The sequence below is a fragment of the Sesamum indicum genome, linkage group LG1, assembly GCF_026168435.1.
Source record: "Sesamum indicum cultivar Baizhima isolate 11 linkage group LG1, ASM2616843v1, whole genome shotgun sequence".
NCBI lineage: Eukaryota > Viridiplantae > Streptophyta > Magnoliopsida > Lamiales > Pedaliaceae > Sesamum > Sesamum indicum.
The window spans coordinates 5,145,943-5,162,989 of NC_142657.1; the positions used below are offsets into that span (position 1 = coordinate 5,145,943).

The following is a 17,047-nucleotide window of genomic DNA, read 5'->3' on the forward strand; positions in this document are numbered from 1 at the left end:
TCAACGGGGACCGGCTATCTCACGTGCCGAAGTCGACAATGTGGGAGGGCAGATTGCTATGTTGGGAAAGCAAATTGATGAACTCAAGAAAAGGGGGGAGATCGTATCTCACAATCGAAAACTCTCCCTTCAGTAACGGAATTTTGACAGAGATCGTCAATCCAAGTTTCAGGATGCCCGACCTTCCCAAATACGACGGGACTAAAGATCCACAAGAACATGTGGCAGCGTTTGACCTGGTAATGAATTTATATGGACAGTCTGGGCCCATTAATGCTAAACTTTTTGTCACTACCTTGACAGGAAAAACTCAGGATTTGTTCACTAATCTACCTCCCGGCAGCATAGAGTCGCATGAGCAGCTAATACAAAAGTTCACTTTCAACTTTGCAAGCAAGAGAAAGCAGAAGCGATACGCCACTCATCTCTTCACAATAAGACAAAGAGAGAACGAAACTTTAAAAGGCTTCATGGGGCACTTCGACAACGAAACACTTGAGGTGCAAGATCTGCGGATAGATATGATGATTAGTATTCTAATCCATGGACTGAAGAAAGGAGCCTTCGCATGAACACTAGCAAGAGACCCTGCTGCAGACGTAGAACAGCTAATGGCATTAGCACAAAAATAAATTGACGAGGAAGAGATGAACGCGATGAAAGATGAAGAATGGAGTATCACGGCGGATCGCAGAAATAGAGATCGTGCTGATGGGGATGGTGATCCCAAAGCCCGAGAAAGTAAGAGAGCCAGCTTACCAACCCAAGTACCACAGGTATACTCCATTAAACATGACGCGAGCTAAGGCGCTATTAATGGTGGAAAAGAATGATGTGCTAAAATGGCCACGGCGCACGAGATTTACTCCTGCAAAGAAATTTTCGAACAAATACTGTCGATTGCATAAGGAGAGGGGCCACGATACAGAAGAATGTTGCCAGTTGAAACACGAGATAGAACGTCTTGTGCTCAAAGGATACTTCAAAGACCAGGTTAGTCGAAATGTGGATAGGAAAGAAGCCAAACGAAGCAGATCGAGGAGCAGGGATGGTAGGCAAAATTGGCAGGGAGAAAGGAAGGAACAAGGAACAAAAGAAAATGCGCCTGTGAAAGGCACCATCTATACAATAGCGGGAGGCTCGGCCGAGCATTCCAATAGATCGAGAAAAAGATTGGAGAGAGAGAGCAAGTCGAATAAAAGAAAACAGATCATGAATATGGCCACAGTTAAGGAGATTATGTTTGGAGATCGCGATGCTAAGGAGAGGGTCGGAATGGAGAACGACCCAATGGTCATCAAGATGGACATTGCTAACTACACGTCCACAAAGTATTAGTAGATAATGGGAGCTCCGCTGACATCATCCTTAAAGAGGTGCTGAGGAAGATGGGATTAGAGAACGCTAACCTACAACCAGTGAGGACCCCTTTACTCGGCTTTGGAGGGAGTGAGGTCGAGTCCCTCGGCACACTCGACCTACCCATTTCCATTGGGGAAGAACCAAGGAGAAAGACATTGATGGTAAAGTTCCTCTTTGTCGACACGTCTTTCGCTTACAATATTATATTGGGGAGAACCGGACTTAACTCTTCCAAAATGAAGTTCCCGACCCAATGCGGGATAGGTGAGGTAGTTTGCGACCAAGCAGAGGCAAGGAAATACTACAACCTGTCCCTAAAAAAGGGAGAAATGACAAAGAAGAGGAAAATCAGAAGATTCAGGTCGAGTTAAATGGCCAAAGGAGAAGAACGAGCGAATTGAGCCAGTGGATAAGTATAGAGAGGTGGAATTGATACAAGGGGACCCTACAAAGACCATCAGGATAGGGACAAAGATAGGTAATTTCAAAATATTCATGATCGAATTTCTGAGGAATAATGTGGATATGTTCGCATGGGATCCCTCTGACATCAAGGAAATAAATCCTGAAGTAATTGTGCATAGATTGAACGTAGATCCAACCATGCGACCTGTGCAGCAAAAGAAAAGAACGTTTGGAGCAGAAAAGAACCGCGTGATCGAAGAAGAGGTGGGCAAATTATTGAAAACTGGTTACGTATCAGAAGTCCATTATACTGAATGGTTGGCAAACGTGGTGATGGTACCAAAGGCCTGGGGTAAATGGGGATGTGCACAGACTTTACTGACCTCACAATAAGGTGTGGCCCAAAGACCCTTACCCATTACCAAGGATCGACCTGTTAGTGGACTCGACTGCAGGATACGAAGTATTCTCTATGATGGATGCGTACAAAGGGTATTATCAGATCTTCATGGCGGTCGAAGATCGAGAAAAAACTTCTTTTGCAACCGATTGAGGAATTTATTATTATAATGTAATGCCTTTTGGATTGAAAAATGCAGGTGCTACATACCTGTGGCTAGTAAATAGAATGTTTGCGGATCAGATCGGGAAGACAATGGAAGTATACGTAGACAATATGCTCGTCAAAACCCAGAGACCGGAGGACCACTTATAACACTTGGAGACAACCTTCACGACCATGCGAAACTACGGGATGATGCTCAATCCAAGCAAATACACATTTGGAGTCCAAGGAGGAAAGTTCTTGGAATTTATGGTCAGTGATCGCAGGATAGAAGCGAACCCAGAAAAGATTGAAGCGATCCTGAAATTAAAGTCACCAAGTTCGCTGAAAGAAGTCCAAAAGCTGACAGGTAAACTTGCATCTCCTAGTCGTTTTATTTCCAGATCTGCAGATCGCAATTTGCATTTCTTTAAAATTCTGAGAAAAGCAAAAGGGTTCGACTGGACTAAAGAATGTGAACAAGCATTTCACGAATTAAAAGAATACTTGAGTTCGCCACCACTATTAGCGAACCTTAGAGAAGGGTAGACACTATATCTTTATTTAGCTGTCTCGAGTGATGCAGTTAGCTCAGTATTGGTTAAGGAAAATGAAAAAATCAGAACCCTGTTTATTACGTGAGTGGAATGCTACAAGGAGCAGAGAAAAGATATATAGAGATGGAGAAGCTAGCCTTAGCTTTGGTAGTAACAACTCGGAAGCTTCGACCATACTTCCAGTCGCATAAAATTGTTTTGCTAACCAATCGACCATTGAGAAGCATCCTCTCGCGACCAGAAGCATCAGGAAGAATGGTGAAATGGGAAGTGGAGTTAGGCAAATTTGACATCGAATATTAGAGCAGAACTACTGAAAAGGCGCAGATCGTAGCAGATTTTGTGACAGAACTCTCCAGTGAACCAACCCAAGAGCCAGGTACATGGATGCTACATGTTGACGGTTCATCCAATGCTAGTACTGGAGGAGCAGGGATATTAATACAAGGGCCAGGTAAGATTGAGATAGAGGTCGCCACAAAACTCTCTTTTATCACCACAAATAACGAGGCAAAATACGAAGCCTTGTTGTTGGGATTAGAGCTAGCATACGAGGCTGGAGCTTACAACCTCGAGGTTTACGACTCTCAACTCCTAGCAATGCAGATCGAGGGAACCTACAAGGTAAAAGAAAAATCGATGGCATTGTACCAAAAGAAGGCGAAGCCCCTTATGCAGCAATTTAATAGATGTTCCATTCCACAAATCCCAAGAAGCGAGAACGAAAGGGCCGATGCCTTGTCAAAATTTGGGGTTATTCTAACAGGTATAAAAAATCGCAAAATAACAGTGATGGTTAGAGAACGACCATCAATCTCAAGTACTGTGATAGTCGCAAAGTAGACCCACCATGCATATGTAAAGAAGAGATAATGAATTATTTAAAAGAGGGGACTCTACCAAACGACCCTGTGAAAGCACGAAGAATAAGATTCAAGCCCCGAGATTTACTCTGATCGAATCTCAGCTGTACAAAATGATGATAGATGGCACCCTGCTGAAATGTTTAGATGAAGCTCAAGCTACGTATGTTCTTAAAGAGATTCATGAAGGAAGTTGTGGCAACCATTCAGGGGCGAGGTCGCTCGCACAGAAAATAACGAGACAAGGGTACTTCTGGCCAACACTGCTGAAGGATGCCAAGGATTTCGTTCGTAAATGTGAAAACTGCCAAAAATACGCTTCCCAAATTCATGCGCCCGCGGCAGCAATGAAGCCACTTCAGATTACTTGCCCATTCGACCAGTGGGGCATCGATATATTGGGACCACTACCCCCAGCACGAGCAAAGAAAAAGTTCATTATTGTGGCGGTCGAGTATTCTTCTAAGTGGGTGGAAGCAGAGGCCGTGGCAAAAATCTCTTAAAAGGAAAAGATCAATTTTATCTGGAAAAATATAATATGCAGGTTTTAGATTCCTAGAATCTTGATATCCGACAACGGAACACAACTCCAGGGGCGAAAAATCACAGCATGGTTGAAAGAATTAAAGATTCAGTAGAACTTCAAGGCAGTAGGCCACCCCCAAGCGAACGGATAGACTGAGGTGACGAACAGAACCATCCTCCAGCATCTGAAATCGAGATTGGGATCGAAAATTGTGGGCTTATAGAACAACCTGGAATATTGTGGGCTTATAGAACGACCCTGCGGTTGACTATAGGTGAGACCCCTTTTTGTCTAATATACGGTTTTCAAGCTATAATTCCTGCATAAATTGGAGAAGAATCTCAAAGGATTAAAAGCTACAACCCAGCGACCAATGAGGAACAAAGGATCTTTGACCTTGAGGTCGTAGAAGAAAAAAGAGATATTTCCTACGCAAAAATAATACATCACAAAGGCATGATGCTACGCAACCACAACCAAAGACTAAAACCCCAACCTTTACAAGTAAGCGTTCTAGTCTTGAAAAAAGTTGAGCTCTCGAAACATGTGGGGAAGCTTGACTCAGGATGGGAAGGACCGTATAAGGTGGTCGAGGTCGTGGGACAAGGGACATACAAGCTTCAAGATATGCACAGAAGAAATTTGCCCCGACCATGGAACATCCAAAACCTCAAAAAATTCTATCTTAAAGCGGACGCCTGAAAAATGGTAAGTATGAGAGAACCCCATTGTATCTGAGAAAGATGATGTTGATATTATACTCTGTGAAACGAATAGAAAATGATCTGTAAAAGATCCATTGAAGTTCTATGTATTCGTTTCGATCATGAATAAGAATTTGAGAAAGATCGTTCAAATTAAATATGATCACGATGTATTTTGTTTTATCTTTTACTTGAATCTGAGAAAGGTCAAATACGGACGATCAACAGTAGAATCTAAAAAGGGTCCAAGTAAATCTGTGAAAGATCACATCCAACTTTCGAGATCTAAGAAAGATCTTAAGAGATTATAAACGATCAACAAAGCCTATATCTGTGAAAGACCGTATCTAAGGATTTTAGATTTGAAAAAGATATCAAGAAATCTAGCGCGATCAGCACATATTAGATCTGTGAAAGATAACAAATCTACAAAGAAGCATCTGAAAAAGATACTGTAATCTGGTCGAATCAACAGTCTGATAGAATCAACAGTTTGATAGTTTGATCAACAAAATATTCAAGGTCGTAGAAAGTAAAAAAACAAAAGGCTACAATAGAGTTCAATCCTCTTCGATATCTTCCAGAAGCACAGTGAACTCATCCTCAACGGCTGGTGGGATTTCTTCCTCGGGAAAGGGTTGGAGATTCGCATCAAGGCCAGGATCTAGTCGGAGGCGTCAAAATCAGGCACAAATTCATTTAGAGTAGTCACTTCGGCCTTGCATCTATCAAAGCCCTGCATTAGATAATCCGTCGCCTTCGTCTCTACTGCCGACTCGAACGCTGGAGCTTTTAAGAAATTACGATCACCTTGAAGACGTACTTCGCGAACTCTTCAGACTTAATAAAATCTTTACGACCTTTGATCATTCCAATGATCTTCCTTGCGGCATGACCGGCCTCGAACCCGATCTCCTTTCCAGTGGCACTGGGTTTAGCCACCTCAGAGGCCATCTTCTCTTCCAAGTCTTTGATGCGAGCCTCCAACTCCGATCGTTGCCTCTCCCAGTCCTCCTCCCGACTAGAAATTTCTGAGATTCTATTCCTCAGCTCCCTGTCCTAGGCTCCTCAACAATCTAATTTGTCAAAAACCGGCGCACTTAAGAGATAGGCCTCGAACGAAGTTGGCCGCCTAAAAGGAAATCCGAGTTAGAATTAGAAATAGCTCGAACAAGAGTTAAAACCATGAAATTACCTGTATCAGAGAATGAGCACAATGTTCCTCAATCCGGGTGAACAAAGTCTACAGAAGAGCGGCTTGGTCGCGAGGTAAACAACCCGCATTATATAATTCCCAAGAGTCCTGACCAGATTAAGACTTGAAAATAGTACTATTTGGAGAAATTTTCCTGTCTGGGACCAACTTTTCACCCTCCAATCGAGCCGCCTGATGATGGGGATTGCTTCGGACACCCCTTGTAGAAGTTCCATGTTCTTCTCCTCTTCGACCCTAGCCTCTTCAGAATGATCAAAACCAGCTGATCGAGATCGTACTTGTCTATCATACCTCACAGGAGACTTGCCACGTTGCCTGCGTTTCCTCAATGCTTCGCTGGGGCTCCCGTCATTGACAGGAGATCGATCTCGCGATCTCTCCTCCTCGGCACCCAAAATCTCTGAGACCTTGTATCCTCGCATCCCAGTTCGATCGTCATAAGAGCTAGGGGAGGTACTGCCTCAGGAGTCGCCAAAGCAGCCGGTTCAAGTTGGGTGGAGCCCTCGAAGGTTGAGGTTGAGGTTGGGTGGAGCCCTTATTCGCTGTGTAATTCGAGCCTGAATAACCATACCGTCTGCATAAAGTAGTCCAAATCAGAAATTTTTAAGTAAAAAGAAAATACAGCGATAAACGAAGAAATGATTCACCTAAGGAACCCTCAACTTGGAGAGGTGCTGGAGTTAGATGTGCCAGGAAGAGTATCTCCTCTACCAGAATCCTCTTCAGGTCATATCGGTAGGAGGTAAGGCTAGTAATTTGATCTCCTTCCAGCCCCCCTCCCTCAATTACTGGTTTTGGCTTGTCTAAACTCCAATTTAACGAGAAGGGCCATTCACGACCCGGAGGTGGTCGAATGAAGATAAACTTCTTCTTACAAGGACCAATATTAGATGTCAAGGGGTCGAGATATCTAAGTCATTCCGGCTAGACAAATAAAAGAAATCCCTATCCCCAGATCTTTTGGAGGTCTTGAAAGAGTATAGTGACCAGAAGTTATCGAAATTTGGCTCAAAACGGTGGACTCTCATGATGATTATGAAAAGAATAATATGGCGGATAGAAGTGGGCGACAACTCATGGGACACAGGCCTAAACAACTAAGAATTTGGGCTACGTAGGGAGCTAGAGGTAAGCGTAACCCAGCCTGAAAATGATGGATAGAAAAGGCACAGTACTAACTATACCCATGCGATGAAACGATTTAGGTATTATGACCTCATAACTACTGGGAATAAAGAATTTATCCTTTATGCTTTGGACCTTTAACTTAACAGTACTAACTATACCCGTCGAAGGACTATGCTCTAACATAGACTAAAAATTTTCATAAGATATTAGGAGAAAAAGAGACTGAAGCAGAATTGTAATCAAAATTAGAGGAGGACATGGTACCTTGAGGATGAGGATGTTGAAACTGGAGACAAAAAGCTGGATCGAATGGTTGAAGGCAGCGATCACTGGCAGATGACAAAGTCGACAAGTTTTTTCGAATAAGGTGACTATATATATAAGCCGGAGGCGGGCATGTACTTCACAAAGAAAGCCATCCCTAGAGCAACGCGTGGCAACTCGCAGATCGATACACCAGTTATCAGTGGACACGTATTATCCCACAAACCGAGACGACAGTACTGACAGACCAGAAGAAAGCTTTCGACTTCTTTAGTGTAATCAATTACACCTCAGAACTGGGGGAGTAATGATGAGGAAAAATATTAAATGACACATGTACCCCTCATTAAGGGTAAAAGCAGAATGTCACCCTTCTAAGTCAACTTATCAGCAAATATAGCAAGAGAAAATCCAGAAGCGTGATTTATGAAGGAGATCGTGGATCCTGATCCTAGGCACGATCCATGCGCTTGATTAGCGATGGGCCGTCCGATTAAAAGATTCAGTCCCCATGATCATGACATGCGGCAGCTCATTTTGACAAATTCTAGTTATATAAATATGCAAAACTTCGACTGAGAGAGGTAATCTTGACATTTTTATGTCACTTTAATACTCGCAATTATATCTTTTTGACCTGTATTTTGACTTGAGCGTCGGAGCGCCTTCGTTGGGGACCGACCTGACTAGCTTGACGTGTTTTCTGATCCTCGGATTGAACAAGATCGAGAACGGATCGTCGGGATCGCAACCACTGATCATCCTCCAGAATTCTGACATATCACTCTTTTTTAACGATTTTTGGAACGACGACACTTAGCAGAATTTTTTCATTCCCTTTATCTTCTCCAAAGCAACCCACCACTTCCGCCACCCCACCCCAATCCCCCTTTCTTAGCACTGTTGCCATTCGGCTCCACCATTATCGTCACCACCTTCTCCCCCAACCACCTCTACCGCCACCACCTCTCTCACTCTCAAGCTCCCTATCCTGCCACCACCACATCCTCGGTCCACCAGGTAGGCACCTCCAACTTGTTGCTATTACTTTTAAATATGTATGTCTAATTTTTGTTATTATTTTTGAGAATTTTGTAAAATTTTGTTGAAATTTTTATGACTTTTGTTGCAATTTTTTGATTTTCTGTACTTAAAAATGCATATACGAAATATTATTTTTTTCAGAAATTTCATAAATATCATGAAGTATTTTTTTCGGAAGTATTAAGAAAATATTTTGAAATTCTTCTGAAGTTTTCATAAATATTCTCAAATGTTTTTTCGGAAATAGTATGAAATATTTTTCAATTTTTTTCTTAAGTATTTTGAAAATTTCTAAATATTAAAATATTTTCTAAAATATTGAAATATTTTTTGAAATACTTAATATTTTTCTGAAATTATAATATTTTCTGAAATTTTCACAAATATTTAGAAATATTAAAATTTTCTCAAATTTTCAGTTTTTATGAAATAATAAAATTTTCAAAAATACTCTGAAAAATATTTTCTTCAATTTTTATCCTTTTATTTCTTGATTTCTGATACTTTTGGGCATTCTACAATAATTTTAGTTTTACTGTACTATTATTTTACTTAATAAAACTTACATTTACCCAAAAAATTTTAATTTTAAACCGCATGCATATTGGTCATGAATTATTGGGTAATATTAGTTGATAAAGAATATTTATTGGCTAATTTTTGATTAATTACGAAATGTTGGGTTTATAATATTGTTTATGATGATGATAAGAATGATATAATTATTTATTTCGTTTATTTTTTGTTAACTTTTGGGATTAAAATGTATGTATGTTGTATGTTGATTGCAATTTCATGAAAAATATGTATGTATTTATAGAAAAAGTTTATGCCATTTTTCTAAAGATGTTTTCGAATTTTGGAGTATTTTTATGTATTATGATTATTTTTTTACTTATATGACATGTATGCAATTTCCGGGATATTTTTATGCAGTTTTCAGAAATATTTTGTTACTAATTTTTTTTATATTTTATGACATTTTATGATAATTTAGAAAATAAAAAAAATAGGATAATTCAAAAAAATAGAAAAGTTCGGAAAATTATTTAGATTTAGTACACATTTTTGGACAAATGTTGAGTTTTAGTCTCATTTTAGGAAATATGATTAAGATTTAGTCCACATTTTCTAAAAACTATGAAATTTAATGCAAATTTTAAAAAAATAATTGAATTTAGCACACATTTTAAGATAATTATTGGGTTTTAGTGTCATTTTAGAAAAAATGGTCCGATTAGTAGAGTTTATAATAACTTACGAAATCTATAATAATATAATAATAATTTTAAATACTTATAATATTATACTTTATTATATTAAGTAAAATTAAATTTAATAGTTTTTAATTGTATAATTTTTAAGTTATAGATCTATAACAATCGGTGGTCCGCCCCATCCAGGTCGAGGCTGTTGCCGTAGCTCACGTAGTCCTCCTCTTTTGTTGTAGATGCAGAAGCACCTTCACCACCTCCACCACCAGGGCCTGCGTCCATGCCGCAGACCACGTCAGTGTATCTAGCCACAGCAAGGTCATCCGTTGCGGGGGTGAGCAGTTCACAGGCCCCCCCCACGTTGTGGGATGCATCACCACCACCAGCGCTACCACTGTCGGTATGTCACTATTAGCTATTGAGGCAACGAAAAAAAAATTATTTAATTATTTTTGTTCCATTTTTTTATTTTTAATATTTAATTATTTTTTTAGTGCAGATAGAAATTTTCACAATGCGATCGATTCTATAGTGCACAACTAATATCCTCATCCCTGGGAATCTATATGGCAAATTCAATAGGAGTACCAGCTCCTCTTGAATGATAATTTATAGGCATGAGTTGTTCCAAATTTTTAATTATGTTTTCAAATGTGAATATTGATTTTGATTGATTACTTACAATTTTTGTTTTAGCTACTTGAATGAATCGATGTTCAAGGTCTTTAAGTGGCAAGCTGGTAGGTACCTGCGGAAGCAGTTCGAGGACGCCCGAGCTCAATGTCCTGATCGTTGTGGTTGGCCGATCAGATTTGGCGCTAACTGTTAGGATATGGGCAAGTCCAGAGTTCAAGACTTAGTCGGCAAAGAATAAGGTCAACTGGGCAGCTAACCCGACCCTAGCAGCTATTGTTTACTGCAGTGGATCATCCATTTTAATTTTATTTTATTATTTTAATGCAGTAATCATTTTTATGTTGGTCTTGGACAGGAGGAACTACTAGGTCGCACTGTCAAACAGATAGAGGGGTTTGAGAAAGTTTATAAAAGAAAGGAGGACTAGCAATGGAGCCAACCGAGGGCAGAGGAAGTCGTGGTAAGTAGACTAAATCAGTCGTAATTTTTTTATTTTCAACTGAACTTGATTTTATTTTATTTTACTAATCCATTAATCTATTTAGAGCAGGCATTCCAGAGGATGATGGAAGAACAACAATCCCAGCCATCGAATGACCAACAAGATCCTCCATCATCTTCTTAAAACTTGGTCACCGAGCAATAGTTGTGGATGTCAGGAGCGGGCAGCTGGACGAGGGGCGTGTATTCAATCTCGACTTTGAGGCCCACCTCACAATTGCTGGACCATCACACCCTAACCCGTTCACTACTGTACCGCCCCTGACACCACAGTTTGTGACTCCCAGTCCTCGATGATCGGGTCACGATGCTCGAGGAGACACTGGAGCACTAGGCGACCACCTTTCCCGACCCTTCGCCTCTCCGACTGTCTAACCTCCAACTGATACCCCGACGCTTGATGATGGGAAGAGCACAGTGCAACACTACCGACGGGGAGCATGATCTAGATTAGGGTAGTTTTTCTGTTTTTATTTTCTTTTAAATTTGTATGTATATGATGAATATAAATTTTAAATGCTATTTAAATTTAATTAATTATGTTTTTACTATTTTCTTGCTAGATAAATTGTATAATATTTCACATTTAACAAATTCAACAAAAAAAAAATATAACTAAAAGATCAACAAAGTATTGAAAAAATAAATATTATTATAATTTAAATATAAATAAATTATATACAAATATACTACATTTGTAACGGCTTCTGTAAGGATTTTAAAAATACACTTCATTATCACAAAACCTGAAATCTATTCTTAAAGCCACTCGAATATATTCATCTAACCATTACGAAAATCTGTCCAAAAAAGTACCAAAATGAGATACAAACACTAGTATGTCTCCATTTAAAAAGATGTTACTAAAATAGGATAAAAAGTCGCTTCAGATGCCGTTCAAAACTACAAAAACATCCACAATAGGAGTCCCAAGGTCGTTACAATATGTGCTAGCATTGATATTACAAGATGAGGTATAGACACCATAGCAAAAAAGGCACGACCATCGCAAATAAGTTCAAAAGGCCATTCCAAACTGGATATATACTTATAACCATGTGTTACGATGTCCATTCCAACAAAATTCAAAGAGGTCGTTCCTAAAATAGTACCAAAGTTAATTTCTGCATTCGATCAATTATTTTAATGGTGTTGATCGTAAAAACATTTGGCACAATTTGGAAAGACTTTGCCTGGAGTCATTACAATTTTTTTATAACACCTGTTAAGGAATGAATGCTCTTCTGCTACAAAGGCCATACCATTTTATAATTTAGGCCAATTCAATTAATCAAATATGAAATCAGATCGGACATACCTCGTCTTACCATAATATCTTTTCCTGACTTCACTAATGATATTGTCATGTATCCCATATTAATTCTAGTCGAAGAGCTCACAACAATTGCATTGCATGTTGCATCAATTGAGGCTATTGTTGGAGGTATCATGCATTCTAACTTCACTGAAGATGTTTCGCATCCCATATCGATCGCAGATGAGTTGATGCAGCGTGACATGCAATTGGTGCTGTGCTTTGCGAATTACTATCCTCACAAATGATGTCGTCAAGTGTGTTGCATCAATTCTGACTATAAGCTTGATGCAACATGCGCGATGCAATTGATCTCGTTAAGTGAGGTATTATCCTCTTTAATTTCACAAATGATACTGTCAGATATCCTACATCAATTGCAGACACGGTTAAACCCAACCACTGTTGAGCCCTAGCGGCCAATAGGGCTTACTCACCAATTTCTATATACTACCCCCTCCCCTCCCCCCAAAAAAAATACTACTTTCTAGAATTTTTACTATTTATATTTTCTTTATATATTTCATTTAATTTGCAATTATTATTCTACAAATTTAAAACTCAATACAAAGAAATATAATAATAGTAATAAAATATAAGTAATAATTTTAAAATTTCACTTAAAAAATATATTAAATGATAATATTTTTGATCTTATCATTACATAATTATATTAGAGTCAAGAATTGTGCATGAAATTATTACTATGGATAATTAGTGATACATTTATAATAACTAAATAATAATAAAATATAATGACATCAATTATTTATTGTAACTAAGTTGTCATTATATATATGTCAAATTATTCATAGTAATAATTTTATGCACTAGATTTACTACTAATTTTTACTAATAGCAAACTAATTCTATAAAATGATAATCACTATTTTGAAATTATAAAATTCATTATTGAAATGAAAAAAATTATTATCATTAAATTTATACTTAGTCACTTTTTTATGTAATCAAATTTCTCTTATTCTTTTTTTTTTTTAATGACTTTTGAAAATTTAATATTTTATTCAGTAATTTAAATAGCTTTTTTATGTAATCAAATTTCTCTTATTCTTTTTTTTTTTCAATGACTTTTGAAAATTTAATATTTTATTCAGTAAATCAACTATTTAAATTATGCTAGTGTTAAACTGTTTCTCAAACCCCACAACTGATTGCAGACAAAGAGTTGATGCCGTGTGAGACATGATCGATTCATCGTTATATAAGATTGTCCGCTCTAATTTCATACAAACCTCATAATTTTATATTAAAAACACATCATATTAAAAAAATAAACCATTCAAATTCTATATCTTCAATTCATGAAAAATTCGTGACACCATCACCAAGATCCAAGAGAGCAACTCATTTATAGTGTCTGATAAAAAAGAAAAACCGAGGGAATAGTTGCAAAAAAATAAGTGAAGGAACAATGAAAGGGTTATGTGGTCCCCGTCGAGTAGGGCATTGTTGATTGATGTGGGTGGCTTGTGAGGAGTGGGAGACATGTAATCAACACACAAGTTATTATTTTAGACTATTTTTAGGTCCAAAGGTAGAAGGCTATGTCTTGTTCACTAATCCAAGCACGCCATCGTCTCCCACTTTTTCTGACCTCTTTTGACTTCAATCAATCACCATTATTACCTCACGCTCCAAAAATCATCACCCCGACCTCCCTAACTCATAATAATACTTTCTGCCATATTTTCTATGAATGCTTTTTAATAATACATCGTATTTTCTATAAGAAAAAAAAAATAGCTCATAATAATACTGCATTTTAAGAGAATCATTCTTAAAAATAGGAAGTTTTTTGCTTGCATTTGGTTAAGTGAATATATCCTAATAAAGTCAATTGGATAAATGTTAATTTTTTATTTATTTATTTTTACTATCAACAAATTTGATAAATTTAATCAATGAAAGAGTCATTTTATTAGATGGAGACAAATGTCAGGAAATATTAATATAATTTTTTAAATCATAAAAAATTTACATATAATTATATCAAATCTCAATAAAGGTGATCGAATTACCTCTAATATTTTGTTATATTTTATATTCTAGAGTATAAATTACTACCTAAGATGTTAAGATGTGCATATTATATTTGTATTTGTGGAATGAAATCATGGAAAAAAATTAAGTTTTCTATTAAAAAAAGGGGTAAATTACAACAAAATTCACTTGAAAATTGATACAATTAAAAATATTCTAATGCGATTTGAAAAGTTACCAATACGTATTTTTTTAATTTCAACGGTTGTCTAAAACTTAGTCCAAATCCGTTAGTCTCTGTTAGGCATTCATCTATTTTTCTTGATGAACTACTAAATAAAGTGGCCTTGTGGATTATAAATTATATTTTTTACCTATTTTTTTAGAATTATTTGAAATTATGGATTAAGTGAATAATTCTTTGCAATTTTGAATTTTACGTCCACTTGTCCGATTTTTTTTCACAATTTTTTATTTTTGTAAAAAGAAAAAAAATACAGTAATGACAAAATTGATAATTTGAAGCCGCATCCAAGAATTACATAATTCCCCCAAACATCAACTAATATTTGTAATTTTTCAAGTAATGGAAGAATATCCAAATTATGTCAAACTTAAGAAAAACTCTGCTTAATTTACCCATTAAAATTTTATATTTCATCTCATGTTCCACTCTATTTATAATGCTACGTATCCATACATGCAGTTTACATTAAAAAAATAGTTTATACATTTAATTTTGTGATATAAGATAAATCATAAAATTAAAACAGAAAATCCGACTGGTGTACAGTGCACCTTTAAATTGAAAATAGTCTTCCTTTTCCACTACCCTTGAATACAGAAGAAAAGCCACTCAGAATCTCACATATCCCTCAGCAGTCAGTCCCTAGTTTCCCACACTAACATAGCACAAGAAGCTGATTAACACACAGCTAACTTTCAACTACATAGACACAATCAAGCCCCTTTTTTCATGCTTGAAATCTCACCCTACTAAACAATCCTTTGATCAAACTCTTTACTTAAATGGACTTCATCTTCACTCTCACTCTCATGCTCCTCTCATTGGCGACTCCAGAAGCAGTAAAGCCCGGTACTCAAGAGATCAAATCGGCTCGTATTCTTGATCTTGTCATCAGAGACTACACATTCAAATCATACAACAAGAGCAACTTCTTGAGAACAGGCAAACTGCAGCAGATCAACCTACCTGCAAATCTTTCAGGCATAAACGTGGACACGATAAGGCTGCGTTGTGGCAGTCTCCAACGTTATGGTGCAAGAATCAAGGAATTCTACTTAGGCATCGGTGCGAACGTGCATCCCTGTGTGGAACGAGTCATGCTGGTTCGACAAAATCTTGGATCCGAATGGTCGTCTGTGTACTACAACAGCTACGAATTATCAGGCTATCAGCTCATCTCACCTGTCTTAGGCCTACTTGCTTACAGTTTTGCTGACAGAAACTACAGCACGATTCCATCTGATCTTGGAATTGAGGCCGGAGAAAAGCCCATCACTATAGACTTTAGCAGCACAAACTTGCTCGCTATTGCATCAGGAATCATCCCTTTATGCGCAAGCTTCGAGCATGATGGAAAAGTCATTTTATCAAACCAAACGCAGACTAATGTCTGTGTTGCAACAAAGAACGGACACTTTGGATTGGTGGTGGAGTCGACCCTGGTGCCCTTGAAAGGGAAGGTTGTGAGCAAAGGGAAGATAGTGATTGTGAGCTCGATCGGAGGTGCGTTAGGGGCTTGTCTTTTGAGTTTGCTGATGATAGCGATGTTGGTGAATGCAAAGAAGAAGAAGGAGAGGATGGATGAGTTGGAGAGGAGGGCTTACCAAGAGGAGGCTTTGCAGGTTTCGATGGTCGGCCATGTCAGGGCTTTTACAGCTTCTGGTACGAGGACTGTGCCCACGCTTCAGAGTCATGAGTATCAAAATGGTGGTTCTTGAATTCAAGATTTTTGTTTATGTGTTGTATGATAAAGAGTGCATCGAAGATTCGTTCATGGTTGCAGCATAGGATTCCGAAAAGAATTTCATGACTGACAATTTCTTCATCAGTTCTGCTGATCTGACTCAATTTTGTTGTAATATTCTGAAAACAAATTCAGTGGGTGTGGAAATTTCTTTAATTTATTTACTTCTGTATGTTCTTTTCTTGTAACCTTAATTTGATTATGATGTTTATTGTGTTGGAGAGACAATGCATCTATATAGACCTTGAAACTTCTTATTTGTTTTTCTAATATTTGGTAATTCTAGATTTATCCAATAGGTCCTATAAATTGGCTTGTACACCATAGTTTGCAAGATAGAAAGCCAAGTAGCTTAATAAAGAAAATATTCTCTGCACTTACAAATTGGTATCAGAGCATTTTGGATCCTAGGAAGTAAAAGAATGTCTCAAGCAGTACGGGATCATCTTTCTCCTTGGTTCCATTCATACGAATATTGGAAGATCAAGATGAGGACATTTCAATGCTGAAGGACTATGGACATCAGTCGAGAAGGGCGTCAATGAGCCTAAAAATGAAGCTGGAATGAGTACCGTTGAAAAGAATGAACTTGATGCAGCACGACATTTGGATGCATGCGTCCTCAGCAAAATTCACATGAGCTATGGGAAACCCATCTCTTGAAGATATCAAATGCGCCTACAACAAAGGAAGCATGGAACACTTTGGAACAAGAGTTTCATGGTGACGAAAAGGTGAAAACTATCAATCTTCAAACTCTACGACGAGATTTTCAA

General features: G+C 37.8%; 1 protein-coding gene across 1 annotated transcript; it reads left to right on the forward strand.

The window, feature by feature from the left end:
• The first annotated feature begins 15,116 nt into the window (after positions 1 to 15,116).
• Positions 15,117 to 16,525, forward strand: LOC105157179 (uncharacterized). The gene has a single exon (XM_011073510.3). The coding sequence runs from the start codon at positions 15,310 to 15,312 to the stop codon at positions 16,243 to 16,245; it is 936 nt and encodes a 311-aa protein (XP_011071812.2). The 5' UTR covers positions 15,117 to 15,309; the 3' UTR covers positions 16,246 to 16,525.
• The last annotated feature ends 522 nt before the right edge of the window (positions 16,526 to 17,047 follow it).